The sequence below is a fragment of the Carassius auratus genome, chromosome 32 (assembly GCF_003368295.1).
Source record: "Carassius auratus strain Wakin chromosome 32, ASM336829v1, whole genome shotgun sequence".
Lineage (NCBI taxonomy): Eukaryota > Metazoa > Chordata > Actinopteri > Cypriniformes > Cyprinidae > Carassius > Carassius auratus.
Genome location: NC_039274.1, coordinates 3,501,644 through 3,519,648, shown reverse-complemented (window position 1 = coordinate 3,519,648; position 18,005 = coordinate 3,501,644). Strand labels below are relative to the sequence as shown.

The following is an 18,005-nucleotide window of genomic DNA, read 5'->3' as shown; positions in this document are numbered from 1 at the left end:
GAACTAAGGGTGCATTCCGCCCTCCGCTGACTTGATATGAAAACACACCTGTGTCCACTTCATCTCTTTGTTTCTGCAGCTGGCTCCAACATGCAGCAGCTCTCTTGTTGGCTCTATGAAAGCTGTGGAGAATCCAGTAAGTACATGTGATCAAGTCTACACCCTTGTCCAGAGCCTCACCTCACAGATCCACAAAAGACTTGAAGACCCCAAATCAGCAGGTGATTGTTCTGTACTCATAGAAGAGAAAAAAACACACATTAAAAGACTAAAAGGAGTAACTCGTGAAAGAAAGAAAGACCTGAGTAAGTGAGTTGGTGTTGCCTCTCAGATTTACAGCTGTACCACAGCGAGACACTGGAGATGATGCTGCAGCGCTGGTCCAAGTTGGAAAGGGACTTCCGCATGAAGAGTGGCCGCTACGACATCAGCAAGATTCCTGACATTTACGACTGTGTTAAGTATGACGTGCAGCACAACAGCTGTCTGGGCCTGGAGGACACATATGAACTCTTCAAGCTCTCCAGAGCACTAGCCAACATTGTCATACCACAGGTGTGTGAGAAAATTCTGAAACGTGAACTCGTACAGCTTATCCTCAGAGCTGAACATTTGTTTTTATACGGTTTTTACACAGATGCTTTAGCAACAGGTTTGTTTGAATACCGATATTTCCCCAAAAAATGTGGAAAGTCCTTGGATACCACAACAAAAACTTAAATCTAAAAATGTATTTCCAAACCCTTTCAAGAAAATGTTGATGCTTTCCAACTAACAGCAAATGTTATTTTAGTATAATTCACACACTCGTTTTTGCTAATATTTTGAATTAGATTTTAATTTTATATTTTAATTTTGTAATTAATTTTCTTTTAATGATGTATATATTTGAGTGTTTCAACTGTACTACAACTGTCCTTCAAACTGCTTTTTTAGGAGTACGGCATTAATAAGGTGGAGAAGCTGGACATTGCGTATGCCTACTGTCTGCCTTTAGTAAAGAAGATTCAGCTGGACCTTCAGAGGACACACGAGGACGAGTCTGTAAACAAGCTGCATCCACTGTGAGATGCCCTGTCTTTTCACTCTCATCCCTTTATTTCTTTTATTTGGACTCTCCTATTGAGCATGAGAGCTCACACTTGTCCATCTCTTTGTTTCACAGATATTCACGTGGAGTGCTGTCGCCAGGCAGGCATGTCCGAACTCGGCTGTACTTCACGAGTGAGAGTCACGTCCACTCACTGCTTAGCATCTTCCGTTATGGTGGCCTATTGGATGTAAGTATCATGTAGTAAATTCCAACTTCTTCATTACATCAAATGAAAGCTCTTGATGAGCTCTTACTACTGCCAAAAGGACACAAGTGAATTCAAAATTGGAGTTATTCATTAGAAAACAAAGCCTTAACACTGAAAATACCAAGCCAGTTGGTGCCAAAAGGGAGTAGCTGCACTTATGCCTCTTTGGCATTGAGAAATGTATTGAGGGTAAAGATAAAATGACTGACATAATAAGTAAGCCTGGTAGGGCATACATGAGAAGAGAGCAGTGCTTAACAACTGAAGTACGGCATGCTAAAATGTACTTCTTTTTCAAAATCGTTGAGAAGTAGAGAAGCTATAGCAGTACTACAAATGAAAAGTAAAAGAGAGAACAAGAACACTTATTTTTTTTAAGCAATTGTCTTTGATTGTGGTATCAGCTGAGTGTTAAAGGATGCATGACGTTTCAGGAGGAGAAGGACCAGCAGTGGAAGAGAGCCATGGATTATCTGAGTGCAGTGTCTGAGCTCAACTACATGACGCAGATCGTCATAATGCTCTATGAAGACAACAAAAAGGTACATCCTGTTCTCATGGTCTGTTCTGCTCCTTTGAGGCACAAAATAAACATAAGTGAACTGTAATAACTGATTGTGCAGTCTCAATAGAGTGCTACAAAGAAATGACAATTGTGATATTGCGTTAACCTAGGACCCATCCTCTGAAGAACGCTTCCATGTGGAACTGCATTTCAGCCCTGGGGTCAAAGTATCTGAGGAGGAGAGCGCTCCGATGGGCTTTGGCTTCCGACCAGCCTCTTCTGAAGTGCACAGACTTTCCTTTGTTCCACTTTCTCATTATGTTTTGGATTTGGATTGTTGTTCAGTTAATGATAGCTTGGTTTGTTTACAGAGTTTCCATCTCTGTGTTTGTGTGTGTTCACACAGAATGATCAGAAGCAAACAGATCCTGGTAGCTTGGAAAATCTTGTACGAGATGAGCCCGACCGTGCTTTGCCCCTTTCAGAGGCCATCAGCACCCTGAGGAAATCCCCTCTGATCCGGAACCGCAAGACTGGCTCCATGGAGGTATCTCACTCAGCCACCCACTATGCCAACCACTGAACAGAGTGCTTTCAAAATACTTTCAGAAATCTCTGTGTTGTCGAACTGAGAGAAACAGGCTTGGTTTTATGACATTTTATTTAAAAGGGCTTCATTTTTTGTGTGCAAAGGTCCTGTCAGAGACTTCGTCCTCTAAAGGAGGCAGCTACCGCCTCTTCCCCTCCTGCTCACGTCAGTCTCCAGAGATGAAGCAGAGCGGATTAGGTTGGTATCGTGTGTCTGTCCCTCACTCAGCCTCAACAACTGCTCTTTATCTCTTCTCCCTGACAGGAAATCATACTATATTGCATGTTATTTTGGGTGGGGTGTTAAGTCCATTAGCTGACTGCTTTCATTGATGTTACCAAGGAAATTGGTGGATAGACATTTTGTATCCAAATCTGGAGTTTGGTGTCTGGGAGTAGGATGCAGTTTATTTTTTGACATCTTTGAGGGATCATTCTGTGTTTCTGCTCCATTTAAAATCTAGTGCTGTGATCTCTGTTTCAGTCTTTACGCAAAGCTGTTACCTATGAAAGAAAGTGCCATGAATTCACTTCTTATTTCAAACTTCAAAGTTTTGCATGGAAAAAAGCACATCTGACAAGGGTGTAAATGAGCAAATAATCCATGCAGGCAGACATGCTTCATACCTAACCATCGGAAGATTTATATATATATATATATTTATATATTTACATATGAATGCTGACATTCATATACTCATACTCGTTCATATGTTTCATAGACTCAGCATAATCATCTGCCATTTCACTGAAGTTTTTTTGATTTATTTATTTACATTACATTTTTTTAATAATTATAATTTATAATACTTTAATGAATATTGCTTCTGTTTTTTGTTCATTCGGTTTTGCTCTACTAAGCCTTTGTCATTGATGTCCTTCAAACAGTAATGGTTTTGGCATGAGTCATATTATGACTTTATAATCCTCTCACTCTCTCTGTAGTAACTGTTGTGTTTTGATTAATAAGTGTATGTGGTTGGTGTGTACACTAATTCCATGATCTAACCCCCTCCGCAGGCTCTCAGTGCGCTGGCCTCTTCAGCACCAACGTCCTGGGGGGCTCCTCTAGTGCCCCCAACCTTCAGGACTACGCACGCGCACACCGCAAAAAATTCTCCTCGGGCAGTTTGACCTATAAAGACGGTATGTGCTCAGTCCAGCTCCTTCTCTCAAAGAGATCATAAAATAGTTTAGAAGCTAGAAACTATAGTTAAAGGGCACTTCCTGTGAATGTGAGTAATGGAAAGTTTAGGATTAAGAACATCCATTGCATCAGGTCCTGAGTGTGTATCACACATCTTGCTGTCATACTCCGCATTTCACGTCTGGTTCATTTTCATGATCTTGACTGTATGGTGTACATAACTCATGGAGTCTACAGTGACATTCATCGTCTTTCATAAATTATGTCTTTGTTGACTTGTCATTTGTCGTATTATGCAGTGTTATATTTTTTCATTGTTTAATGGGAAACACATATTTTATGTACACTGCAGGAATCCAAAAATGGTTGATGCAAAAACATGGTAAAAATTTAGATTTAGTGAACCGTAAAATGAATATAAACTCTGACCATGCCTTCCACTATATAAAGGGGCCTTTTGTTATATTATCAAATTGTTACAATTCAGACTAAGAGACAGCGGGAATAGAAAATAATCACCTCCTTTAAAATAATCACATTTTGTAGCTTTGCAACCTGAAATCAAGAAAGGTCACAGTTTTTATCCAGCAACATATAAGAAAAACATCAACAAAAAAAACTGAAATAAAAAAAAAGAATCACTGATTTGGAAAAAGAATCACCCCCTTGTGTCAGTCTTTTGTTGAACCACCTTTTGCAAAGAATTTGACAGAAATTTCCTTCTATCCTGACAAGTGCTTCAGTCCCTGGTTTTGGTGTTGAGGACAAGTTATTACATTTTAGTCTTAACTGCCTCAGAATCTTTAAGGTGCGTTTAGGCAAAGCACACTCATGACTGCATGTGGCCTTTCTTGAGGAGTGGCTTTTTTCTTGAACCCTCTGAGGGTCTGTGTTGTACCAATAACTTCCACTTCTTAATAATAGACTTCACTGTGCTTGTATAGGCATATATAAACATTTGACATTTATTTGTATCCATGTCCTGACTTGTGCCTGTCCACAACTTTATCCCGGAGACCTTTTGGCAGTGTCTTACCACTCATAGTTGACTGTTTACTTCAGTTGCACTACCAAAGACTGAAATGCTCCAGGAAAGCTCTTTTCATGCTGAGCTTATCAAAGTGACCCCAGTTGAAAATCAAATGGCTTTGTGTGCCATTGAGAAGGTGATTAGCCACACCTGATTAAAGCTGCGGTAGGGAACTTTTGACGCTCTAGCGGTTAATAAACAGAACTGCTTGCGTCTTGCGGAAGAACATCGTAGCCGGAACTACTTCTCTCTGTTTATGTCTATGAAGAATCATAAAGGTACTGGGTTACTCCGCCGAGGTATTTCCGAAGCAATCTAAAATAGTCTGAATATAAACACTTATTATAGGTGCACCCTAGTGATTCAGGACAAGCTAAAAACACGGTTTGGAAAATGGATTCATGGTGTACTCGCTTATTATATACATTTTTCTACATTTTGAACACAAACAAAGTTACGGACCGCAGCTCTGATTGGTTGTTTCTTAACTGGAGCGATGTATTTCTGCAAATGGCAATAGGACCACTGGGAGGAGCCAGAGGAGCTTGATTTTTTTTCAGATTATCTGTCTCATATTCTACTGTCAGGACATAATGACAGGTTTAACAAATATGTAAAAAAAAATATTTTTACAAAAGTTACCTACTGCAGCTTTAAGTCATTTTTTGGAGGAGTGATCCTTTTTCCAACTGTGAATCGTTTTTTTTTTTTTTTTTGACACATTGGTGTTATATCTTTAACTTTGATGTTATAAGTTCCACAAGTACAGCTGGATAAAAATAAAAACTGTGTCAGTCTTCATTTCTGGCTGAAAAGCAACAAAACGTGATTATTTTGAAAGGGGGAATTATTTTTTATACTCACTGTACACAATATTTTAAAAGTCTGAGGTCTTTAAGATTTATTTTTACCGGTTTGGAAAAAAAATATTTTAGTGTGCAGGAATGTATTTTAAAAGGTTATGTATTTGCATTATGGCAAAGCTGAATTTTAGCTGTTTTAGCCCTTCAGAAATCATTCTGAAATGTTGATTAAGAAAAAATTCTTACTATTATCAATGTTGAAAACATTTGTGTTGCTTAATATTTTCATGTAAGCCTTGCTGCATTTTTCCAGGATTTAAAGAATAGAAAGTTCAAAAGAACATCATGTATGTAAAATAAAGATATTTTGTAATATTATTTTTCTGTCACTTTTGATCAGTTCAGTGCATCCTTGCTAAATAAAACTATTCATTTGTTAAAAAAACTAAAATAAATCTTACTGATCCCAGACTTTTGAACAGTAGTGTAAATTGTAATTGTATCACATCACTTTATTTGGTAACACTTTACTATAAGATTCTATATATTAACACTAGTTAACACATACTTTTACAGCATTTATTACTCTTGGTTAATAGTATATGTAGGAATTTACATTACTTTTCTAACATTTTTTTAACATTAGTTTTAACATTAACTAATGTATTACTAAAAAATTTAATTAACAATGACCCATAACATTAACCTAAACTAATACTGTAAATACTGTTAAAATAAATGGTGATTGTTATACTTGTTCTGTAATGTTTATGAACTGGACCTTATAATAAAGTGTTACCCAATATTTGGGGATTGATATTATTACTTAATGCGATAATTGGCCAAACTAGTTTTGGATTACACTGTAATTTGGTATTTTATCTGAAACTGCATTGACAAAGTGTGTCTCCAGTTCATACTGGAGTGCTCTCACATCCCGATTCCTTCCAGAATGTTCAGTTTGTTCACTCTTGGAATATCCTATTGTCCACAAGGTGTCAGTGTGACATTGTTTGTAGTTCTCCCTGTTTCAGTTCCCATGTTTTTTGTTTTGTTTACTGCTGCTTTGCAGTAATAACTTTACTCTTGCATTTGTTGCTATCGAATACATGAGCCTGTTCATTTAACCGTATTAGCTTCATTTCAAATCTCTGGCTGGTCTCTAGGACCGGCCAGTCATAGAACACAATCCCCAGTCTCTTTGTCTTCCCTGTTGTGTGTGGTTTTGTCCTGTGAAGGCATGTGCTGTTACGCTACAGACTCTCAGAGTTGCTTACAGAGGCGAGGGTTCGATCTGACCGTCTCCAGCTTTTCATGCTTCTGTCCATCTCTTTGTTTGTTCTGAGAGATGACGTCTGATAAGATGGCATCTGTATTTATAGAAGAGAAGTGCCGAAAATATTACTGTAGCGAAAGTGTTATAAATAGATGCACTCTTTTACAGTGGCAACTATGTGAAGACATTTAAGCAGTTAAGATAAAGATCCCCTTATTGTCATTTTTTTAAGGGTCCTTTCACACTTGGTTCGCTTGCCTGGTCCGAATCCGAGTTCGATTGCCCCAATCCCCCCCCCCCCCACTGCCCCCGCTGGACTGCGTTAATATTAATTACTGCGGTTCGTTTGCGTCATCAAGCCAGCAGTTGTTTACACCGTTGCTTTGTAACAACGGCGCTGGAGAAGGCGGTAAATTCATAACATAGCTTTCTGCACTTACATATATTTACGTTTTTGAACCGTTCGTTGTTTACAAAGCTTTGGTACAATGGCACTTGCGTCTGTCTTACGAATGTATACATAAACATAAATTATATATCCAGCTCTCTGTTTGCAGCGCGTCAGTCACACTTGTCAGGAAAGTGAGTGAAACACACACACAAACACACGTTTTTATCAAATAATATGTCATTAATAGCGGTTCACTTCCGTGATTTGATACGATTGTGTTCCCATCAGCAGCGAACCGTACCGGAGTTCACATGAACCGTACCCCAGACCACCCTTTTTAAGCGTACTCGGGTAAGGTTTGCGTGTGCGCACCTGAGTTCGGAAGACCGTGTTCACATCATCCAAACGAACTGAACCCTAATGTCAATCGAACCCGGGTTCGCACCAAAAGTGCTAGTGTGAAAACACCCTAAGAGTTTATTTTCTCTACCCGAGTAAACCCATCTATGAGACTGACATCTTAATTCCTCGTAATAAGGAACATTGTCACTCTTTAGCTGAAAGTCTAAATCACATTGAGACGCTAAACACTGCTCTTCTGCTTTCTGACCCAGTGTTTCTGAGTCTGTAGCCCCAGTAGAAACCCAGCCCTACACTCCTCACCCTACTGTCCTTGACAGTCTCACACCTTCAGCTCTGTAACACCGTCCCCATCCTTACAGGTGTACTGTAAAATATGGTAACTCTAGTGACCTTTCTTATTTCCTCAGAGTTGTTGTCTATGCCGGCAGTAAAGAGATTTTCTGTGTCGTTTGCAAAGCATCCGACTAATGGTATGTCTGCTTCTCTTCAAGTATATTTCCACTTCCTCCATCTCACTTTGTTTTGCATGCCAGTGGAAAACACTTTTCATTTTGGAATTTATGGTCGGTTTCGTTTTCTTCTCTTTTCACGTGATTTCTGCCATGTTTCCTTCAACCTCTCCAGTTTCATCATCTTTTTAACCATTCATGAAAGTATCAAACCCTTCCCACATACATCGCTATCGCTATCTGTAACCTCCTGTGGACAACTCTCACTCTCACCCAGTGACTCGATGTTAATCATTTACGGATGACTGTTCGTATGAAAGAGTTTAAACTCATGTTTGTTTCCTGTGATTGATTTGTATGTGATTGTAAGTCTGTGGGAAGGTGGGTGTATTACACTGCAAAAAAGTCATGTTCTTAATCAGTATTTTTTTCTGGTTTTATATTTGGGAAGCTAAACTTATGTAATATACACTACCATTCAAAAGTTTGGGGTCAGTTGATTTTTTTTATTTTTTTTATAAATAATAAAATAAAAAAAAATAATTAATTCAGGATATATTATATGTAAAATAAATACTTAAAAATACTACTTATTAAGATCATGATTTTTAAATACAATTATGAATGGATATTCAAGATAATGAATCCGTACCATTAGTGGACAGCACTCCAGTTAGAGCTGAAGATCTTTGCCTGAACCCGATGGGACCCGTCGGGACCCGATGGGTTCGGTCGGGTTCGGGCTTAATTTCTATCATCTTACGCGGGCTCGGGCCGGGCTCGGGCTTGCACTCCGGTTTGCGAGGTAAAGGAGCGGTCATGTGATGGGTTTCAATTAGCGCGAGAAAGATGCGAAAATGAATGCTGAGCAGGTGTAACAAGCAAATCCGGCGGAGCCTTTATCTTAATTTCGATATTGCCAAATACCCATCTTAATTTAAAATGTATCTTAATTAAAATTTTTTTAAATGACTCGTTTTTATTGGTGTGTTGGTCTATTTATAGGTTAAATGAGCCTATGTCTAGAATGCTGAGATGTTACGATGTCACAGAGGACTTATTTTATTTCTTTATTCCAACTTCCAAGTGGTCTAGTCTACGTTAGTTATGAGTAAATTATGTTAAAACATGAATAAATTACTCATTGTTGACAAAAGGCAAAAAAGCTGTGTGCGTGCGCACATTTGAATAATGTCGGGCTGTAAACGGGTTGGGCTTTAAAAAAGCTGTCAATCAAAATGTACTTGTCGGGCTCGGGTCCTGTCGGGCCTAACTTTTAAGGCCCGATTACAGTTCTAACTCCAATGACTGAACTAGGGATATGCTGCTATGAAATTTGCGATTAATTTCTAATACTTCGGTGTACAGTATTATCATGATATGATATCATGGCCATAATACAGTATAACAGGTTTAATAACTATTTCTTATAACAAAAATAACTGAATATTTAAATACAATAAAGCAATACAGATTACACAGATTAAAGTGCAAAAGAACTATAAAAAACAATTGGTATCACTTTACAATATTAATGTATATTAATTAATGCATTAACATTCACAATGTGCAATAGCTACATTTGCAACAGAAGTTATTAATCTTTGTAAAAAAAAAAAGTCTTAATTCATGTAACCTCATTAAATAACACATTGGCAACTTTCGATATTAACAACGTGTTATATTGGAATACCTAAGATTAATGAATGTTCAGAAGACTTTTTCATTGGCAGTTTATGTTAACTAATGAATTAACCAATGTTAACTAATGAAGCCCTAATGTAAAGTGTGAATGAACAATAAAGAATCAAAACACTTTCTAACAATATCTAGAGCATGTTGTAGTCCAGATTAAAATGTAAAAAAAAGTTTAAGTAGTCTAGTATATAAGTATTTGGTGCTGTGATGAACACCACAGCAAATCCACAAATCTGAATGGCTATTTAAATCTATTTAAATACGTTTTAGAAAGTAGAGTAATGCAGCTGCTATATTTATGGGGTTTCCAGGGTAAGCGCTGCATTTCCTTCAGTTAAGCGCCATCTGCTGTCAGAGAGTGAATGTGCTTTCATTCAGCGCGTCTCTCACGTGTTCCTCCATGTGCTTCTCATGCACGCTTGTTTACATCTGAGCGCACACGCGTCTTTCAAGCAGCATACAGCTGTTTTGTGCATTTTGACCAGTTAATGAGAAAATTATTCTTAAAATGCATCCCAAATTCTGAATAATTTGTAATGTATAATTTATAGATTATATATATTATTTTATATTTCGTAAAATAAAATGTAATCAATGTAATGTAATATATCGATAGTCAAGATGATATTAGGCTCATTCTCCTATTATTGTATTAAAAAAAATAGCAACTATTATTATTTTTCTTTTTATTAGGTGGCCTATTATAATTCGGCTATCAAACTGCCCAGCTATTTCACTTCAGCACCACATTTAACACACACACACAAACACACACATATACAGTCTTTAGTCAGTGAAGAAGTTGTAACCCTTTGACTTGGATAACTCTTTAAATCCATGAAATGAAAGATATAGAAAACAAGGAGTTGGTGTCCCACACATTTAATGGCTGCTACACGGCAACACACTCTTCTCCTACATGAGAGATTACTTTATTTGTAACGTAAAGAAAGAGTTAAAGATGGCAGAGCGAACTTATCATCCATAGTGGTTCTCATGTAATCCTTCTCTTTAAAGACTGATCACTTAAAGGAACACTTCTACTTTTTGGGACTTTAGCTTATTCACAGTATCCCCCAGAGTTAGATAAGTCCATACATACCTTTTTCATTTCTGTGCGTTCTGTAAGTGTTATTTGACGCACCCACCGCTAGCCTAGCTTAGCACAAAGACTGGATGTAAATGGATAATGGTAGCATAGTAATCCCAATACGCCTAGTGAGAATATAGTTCCCAGTATTTATACGATTAAAAATGGTCTCTGTCTCATATAGCCTTGTTATTTGTACACGCTGTGACTATACAGATCACAACATGTAAATAGGAAAATTTTTGCATTATTTTGTCACTTATTGGGATTACTATGCTACCATTATCCATTTACATCTAGTCTTTGTGCTAAGCTAGGCTAGCGGTGGGTGCGTCAAATAACACTTACAGAACGCACAGAAATGAACAAGGTATGAATGGACTTATCTAACACTGGGGGATACTGTGAATAAGCTAAAGTCCCAAAAAGTCAGAGTGTTCCTTTAACTTATAACACACACTATGTGGTGATGACGTAGAAGGACTACGTGAGAAACACTATGGGTGATGGGTAATTTTTTTTTTTATATTATTTTCATGCGCAGCGCACATAATATGATGCATGCAAAATACATAGTTTTGGCCGTTACAAAGTCTTCATCCACAAACAGATGTGCATCGTCTGCAGATATAAGGAATTTCATTGCACTTTAACAAGTAATCTGAACAGCCTATATATTTGCAATATTTTAAACGAGCCCTCACTAACTGAGTTTAATGCCACAGTTATTTTAGAATGCATCTCATTCTTGTTTGTGTTGCGGTGCTTCTGTCTCGTCATGAGGCGTGCGATCCGGAGAGCTTTGATTGATAGTATGACTGTATGACTGATGCATCCGTTTAATTCTACTTCAAATATATGAACTTACCTGTTTTGAATAGTTTATGTTTAACGTGTTTATTTATGTCCAATATTAGTTTTAAACTAAAATCTACTATGGATTTTCACCATTGTCTGATTTTGCAGAACATTTAGACTGGTAACTTCCATGTGCAGATGCGGCAAATTTGTCAGGATGCGCGATATGACAGTTGTGTCCATCATTATGAACTAGCTGTTTTAAATACAGTATTTTTATATTTAACGTTAGTTTATCAGTATGTTTGAAAGTATATATTTTTTTATTATTGGTGATTCAACAGGCTCACTCTCACGCACCTGCGCCGTCTAAAACACCAATTAGTTATGCTATGACAAGAACAAAGGGTCTCTCTCTTGCTCCACCCATTCGCGATAATATCGTGTATCGTCGATCTCATGGGCTGACATTTGAAAAATTACCATATTGCCCAACACTATTCCAAAGCGCAATGGTCCGAACTCTACTTTTTTAAATAAACAAGTTAAAAAATATATATTTGTTTTCTTGGCATTTTCAAATAAGTGTTGGCTATGTTATATTAAAAGGATTATGCCTTTAAGTATTTAAATAAACAGGGGACTTTTGTCCTGAAGATGAAGTTTATCAGAGGTCATTCAGTGTAACAGGAACAAGAAGCCATTCTGAAATCATACAAACATCTAATAGTCATTCGACAGTCTGTGACATCATCAAATAGCACCTGCAAGAAATATTTGATATTTCAAAAGCTCAGTGTTTGATACAGGAGGCGAGTTGATTGCCTACAATATAGGCTGAAGTAGAAGTTTCTTCATTCAGGATAATGTTTTTGTCATGTCCATTACACTGAATGACAGCGTCACTGTTTAAATAATTTTACTCTTACTTATATTACATATAAATGAGGAATATTTAGCACTGGCAAATATATGTTACACTTAATAAATATTATTATTTGAATGCATTTTTGTATTTTTTAGTTTGTGTTATTGATTATTTTTAGACGGCCACAAACAGTAAGCTGCTAGGCGCTGTAAAAACAAAAACAAAATAAAGTAAATGCAGACTCAGTAGCTTGGATGGCACTGTTAAAGCCCACTCAGACCAGAACTATAAAGATAAAGAATAATAGCTTACCAGTATTTCTGAACTGAGTCCTCCCTCAGTACAGTATGTCACAAGTTCAGTAAAGGCCATTGAGAAGATTCTCCACCCAAAAGTAAAACATTGCAATTATGGCCACAATGACTATTATTTTTGTCTTTGGCAAAAGTCCTTCACAGTCTCAAACTGCATAATATTTATATCAAAATGAAACAATATACTTATTCTGACCTGTACTTATTAAAATATATAAAAGAATATGTGATCATAATAAATGGTATTATATTTTAAAAAACATTCTCTTCCTTACAAAAATGTCTTGCTGACAAATGAGCAAAACCTAGAGTTTTAAAGGAAATTAGCAAAAGTTAATTAGTATTTGACAAGATTTATTGGTATGTAATGTTGTTACACTGAATTACATTTTAATGGATGTCTTCTGTAAATTATGGTAAAAATATGTATGATAGTCATTCTTTTTTTTGCTTGGAAAAACATAAAATTAAACAGGTCACATTCTAATGTATGAGGAAATACAAAATTGATATCTGTATCAAACTGACATTTTTTCGTCTTTGACCCAATTATGTTAAATGTTGTAAATGTTGAGCTGTGAGACCGAGGAGTGTTTTACTCTGGTTCTTCATGGGAAGCAGCTTCAAATCTGAAATGCCACAAACGACAAAGACGAAACATTTCTTTCAAATAGAAATGGACATTTTCAGTTTATGTGATTTCAAATGTCCTACCACAGATAAGGAAAAGGATGAACTAGCCAGTGTCTTTTGTGGTTCTCTACACTTCATTGATAGACACTTGTGCTGTGTATAAACTGCATGTTGTTATGTTGGTTAAAACGATCAGTGTTCTATCTCTTGGTAAAACAAATGTCCTGCATATGTTGTGTTCAGAAGGATGTCTGGAGATGTTGTCTAGTGTCAACAGACCTGAATGGAGAACAATGCAAACACTGCTCGTGAATTGATCTGCATTACTGCAGTGTGTTATGTAGGTGTATTTGGACACAGTTCTGCATGTGTTCAGTACATCTCGGGCAGAGCTTAAAGATGGTCCCTGATCCACCTACACAATCCCCTTTCCCTGCCAGATCCCACACACTCCAAGCCATCCAGCTCTCAAAACCTTTCCACCAACCTAATTATGTGTCTGTAGTTATTAAGAAATACTCATTTACCTTCATGTCTCTGAAATGAGTACATACTCTTTAAACAAATTAGTTAATTCAGCCTAATTATTATATTTTAGTGTTTTCCTGGTAAAGTGTGTGCATATGTGGGTCAGGTGGGGATCAAATGCCCCCACGAGGATTGTTAAACCTAATCATTTACATTGTTGGCACCTCCCAATGGTACGCATGATGAAACAGCTTAATAAAGAGACTGAATAATGTCTTAATTATAATCTAAGAGAGCTAAAAGGTTTCTGCAAGGAGTACGTGTAGTATAGGGTGTAGCAAATATAAGACTTAATATAAATGAAAAATTCACAGCATGATTTTAAAAAACAAATATGTGTGTTTGTGTTTAATGCATTGGTTATGGTCTGCTGACAATAAAACTCAAGTATCCATTCAGGCTGCTGATTTAATTTTTTTCTGGCTTTTGATCCTGTATTTAAAAAAAACAAATTCACCTAAATTATTTAACATTATTAATCAATTTAAATAAAATAAGCAATATTTTTTTTTATTCAATAATTGAATATTCAAATGTAATAACAGTAGATCGATGAAGTACATATTTGTTAAGATCTAGAAAAAGATATGAAAAGGGCATTAACACTTGTGTTCAAAAGTTTGGGGTGAGTAAGATCTTTAGTCTTTAAAGGTGCCATATGCAGAAATTGAGGTAAAAATATCCATAACATGACCTACACGCATCAAAAGAATGAGAAGAAATAAGGGCGATGATGTCATTAAAAAAATGTCAAGTTATAGTGCTGCAGAGATATCAACCTTAATTAGCATTAGCATTACTAGCCCCGGCCCGGCAGGTGTTGTAATACCAGTTTCGGCCGTGGGAGGCGGTATGCGGGCGACATAACCACCAGCCAACCTGCAATACACGAATAACTCGCAGGGCGTACCTGGACCTGATGTCAATCGTGTGGAAAGTACAGCCCACTACTTTCAGTTCAGAAGAGAGCGGAAGGATAGCTGAAGCCCTTGGCAAGAGACCAACACCCGCTACAGGGAAACAACCGCGCAAATCAAATCCGATAAGAATACCAGAGTAAACATCGGCACTGCTTTTAATCGCTGGAGACAACTGATGGACCTGAAAGAAATGAGGTTCGACTCAGAACTTGCAAGTTAGATGCTGTTAGTATTTCGCTAGAAGTTTGTTTTATATGTTTGTGTATTTGTTTTCGGGAAGTTATAACATAGAAATGTATCGAAGGCTGTTCGATAAACGTGCTAATGTTAGCGATGGCTAACCGTAGCTGCGTTTGATAATTAGCTAGCTATAACTTAACGTTACCCATTTTATTATATAAGGCTGTGCATGTCTTTACCCATGTAATCTGATCATCTCATCAGTAAAGAAGCTCCTGTAATTAGGAGTATATCTCCAGCACGTGTGTTCAGATCAGGATTGCCAGGTTTTCACAACAAATCCTGCCCAGTTGCTTCTCAAAACTAGCCCAATCTCGCTTCCAGAAGGTTCCCCGATAAAACATTGCTTCCCGGGGTTAAAATATAGTTTTTTTAGCAGGGTTGCCTTGGTATAATTCGCATTTTAGGGGCTAAATATCACGTTATTTGTATTGGGGTCGCTGTGACCAGCGGACATGAAAAACAACCACCACAGACTTGGCAACACTGGTTGGCATTTACTACACAGAGCCGTAATTCACTGACAATCTACACAACATCGATGTTAAAATCGCAGGCAATTCTTTGTCGATTTTGAAAGCGATTTTGTGTTAGTTGTCGGTAGACTAAGGCTCTGTGCAGTTACTGCCGCTCCAGCTGAACCAGTGTTGCCAAGTCTGCGGTTGTTTTTCATGTCCGCGGTTTGAAGCAATCGCAATACCAATAATGTGATATTTAGCCCCTAAAATGCTAATTTTACCAGGGAAACCCTTCCCAAAAATTTATATTTTAACCCCAGGAAGCAATTTTTATCGGGGAACCTCCCGGAAACGCGATTGGGCTAGTTTTGGGCTAGTTTTAAGAAGCAACTGGGCAGGGTTTGTTGTGAAAACCTGGCAACCCTGATCTGAATGCACATGCTGGAGATATACTTCTAATTACAGGAGCGTCTTTACTGAAGAGAGGTGCATGAAAATCGCATTCGATTTTTTGCACAGCTCTATGTATCATAACTAACCTGCTCTGTCTAGTCCTCTTTGCTTCGTGGTTTTTCTGTGCGTGAAAAAATTTATGTGTGGCGTGAAAGCGTGTGAAAAGAGTCAATTGCGTGTGTCTCACGGTGAATGCTTGAGAGTTGGCACATTAGTTCTGAACAAGAATAAAGGACAGGTTGATTATTGCTGTTTAGCGTTTGTATTAATCTATGATGTGTCCCTGTTTGCCTACAGGGACATAAAAAAATTAATTAAAAGTGATACGTGGACCAAGGTGTCTGAGATTGTTCATTTTAAGTAAAGGATCCTAATATTTCGTCCACAACAATATATAATGAGGTTAACTTATGGGGTTAGTCTGCACGAGATCAACAAGCTTGTATGCTTTGCGGCCGCTTTAAATACAAAATAAGCATTCGATCTACGTCAGAACGTCTGAGCGCTCACAAATCTTTCTGCAGCGTCGTGAGCAGAGTGCCAAGAGTGATTTTTGACGCTCTAGACGCCGGCGGTGTGAACGCACAGTTAGGCTTCGGCTATGGCTGTAGTGTTGTTGTGAAAGTAGGGGCGGAGCACAGAGACTATGCCGTTTCTCGTTTGTTACTCTAGAGTAGACCAATTCACTTTATTGAGGCATACTGCCCCCATCTGTTATGGAATGTGGAGTATGACTTGATTTTTTTTGCCAAACATTACAGATGGCACCTTTAATGCACAGGAAGACTGTATTTATTTGATCAAAATACTGTAATACTGTTGCTTAATATTTCTGTAGAAACATTTTGCCGGGATTCTTTGATCGACAGAAAGTTTAAAAGGACAGCATTGATTTGAAATGGTAACCTTTTGGTCAATTGAATGGATCCTTGCAGAATAAAATACTTTTTTTTTAATAAAGAAAATAATCCTACTGACCCCAAAGTTTTTGTGTATATATTTTGTAATAATGTTACTTCTTTATAGTTTGGTCTAATAGGGGTGTGATGTTTGACTCCTCTGAGTACCGCAGCTTTAATTCAATCAGGCTGATTGAGGTAATCGACAGGGCCTAACTGCACAGTGTCCATATACAATTTCTCGGAGTCAGTGTGGGGATGAAGACCGTTTCGGTGTATAGCTTAGTGAGTTGTTCCTTGAGCCCAGGAGATTCCTCTGCACAGTATATGTTTGGGCCTGAAGGCTGTAGACTACAACGGACTTAAGGGATGCTGTGTGTGTCTGTTTGGGATTATCTGCTGGTGAATAGGCGTGTTTAAATGTGGAGAAGTGTCAGTTAAACGGTGTCAGCCCTGTGGTGGGGAGCTTTTCTGATGGCATGCTAATGAAACGGTAATCTCTGTCCACAATGTCCCGATGAGGACCCCATGCCCTCAGTCGTCTGCTTTTCAAACCCCCTACTCTCCACTCTTCTCTTCTCTTCCCTGCTCTGCTCTGCCTCTTCTTCCTCAGAACCCCTGGAAGAGCACCAGGTAGCCCAGCTGCTGAGGCGCTTTTCCACCGACTCCCATATTGGCCACCCCTTCTGTTTGGACAGTGCTTTTGCCCACCACCTCCATCAGTGCTCCTACCATCTCCGCCTCTTCCGCAACTGGTTAATCTCTGGCCAGGACCCACTAGAGTACCTCTACGGTCAGCCCTGCGGAGGTCCCTCCGTGCCCTGCTGTGCCGTGACTGCAGTAATGACCTCTGCTTTGCTCTAGCGCCTCTGCTGTTTGAAGCATGCTTGTGCTTTTTTGGAAAAGCAGCTTGCAATTACACAGCTCTTGTGTTTTTTCCCCCTTTTTTTATTATTATTATTATTATTTTTTTTTAAGTTTATGTAGGTTGTCTTTTTATTTTTAGTTATATAGATATAAAATATAAAGGTATAAATAAAAACATATATTGTTTTGACCTTAACATAATATATCTCAAATTAAGTTAGCTGTAATTCCCCTCCTAAGCGGTTTTTCTTCATTATGATCAAAATAATTGGAAAGTTTGGGGTCATTAAGGATGTATTGATTTATTTATAGAAACTAAAACTTTTATTCAGCAAGGTTGCATTAAATTTATAAAAAGTTTAAATAAAGTCTTTCTCTATGTTACG

General features: G+C 37.8%; 1 protein-coding gene across 6 annotated transcripts in view; it reads left to right on the top strand.

Moving 5' to 3' along the window:
* The window catches only part of LOC113051364 (inositol hexakisphosphate and diphosphoinositol-pentakisphosphate kinase 2-like), a 43,174-nt gene that overhangs the window by 20,541 nt on the left and 4,628 nt on the right, over positions 1 to 18,005 (top strand). The window contains exons 18-28 of one of the 6 annotated variants that reach the window (XR_003276892.1): positions 80 to 221; positions 332 to 555; positions 937 to 1,064; positions 1,166 to 1,280; positions 1,736 to 1,843; positions 1,977 to 2,090; positions 2,213 to 2,353; positions 2,500 to 2,593; positions 3,415 to 3,540; positions 7,812 to 7,874; positions 17,366 to 17,592. Coding sequence is in view for 5 of the 6 variants with exons in the window: in XM_026215041.1 (XP_026070826.1) it covers positions 80 to 221; positions 332 to 555; positions 937 to 1,064; positions 1,166 to 1,280; positions 1,736 to 1,843; positions 1,977 to 2,090; positions 2,213 to 2,353; positions 2,500 to 2,593; positions 3,415 to 3,540; positions 7,812 to 7,874; positions 17,366 to 17,545 (1,435 nt within the window). In the remaining variant the exon portion in view is untranslated. The remainder of the gene's footprint in view (positions 1 to 79; positions 222 to 331; positions 556 to 936; positions 1,065 to 1,165; positions 1,281 to 1,735; positions 1,844 to 1,976; positions 2,091 to 2,212; positions 2,354 to 2,499; positions 2,594 to 3,414; positions 3,541 to 7,811; positions 7,875 to 17,365; positions 17,593 to 18,005) is intronic. The other 5 variants (XM_026215041.1, XM_026215042.1, XM_026215043.1 and 2 more) reach the window with 5 other exon arrangements.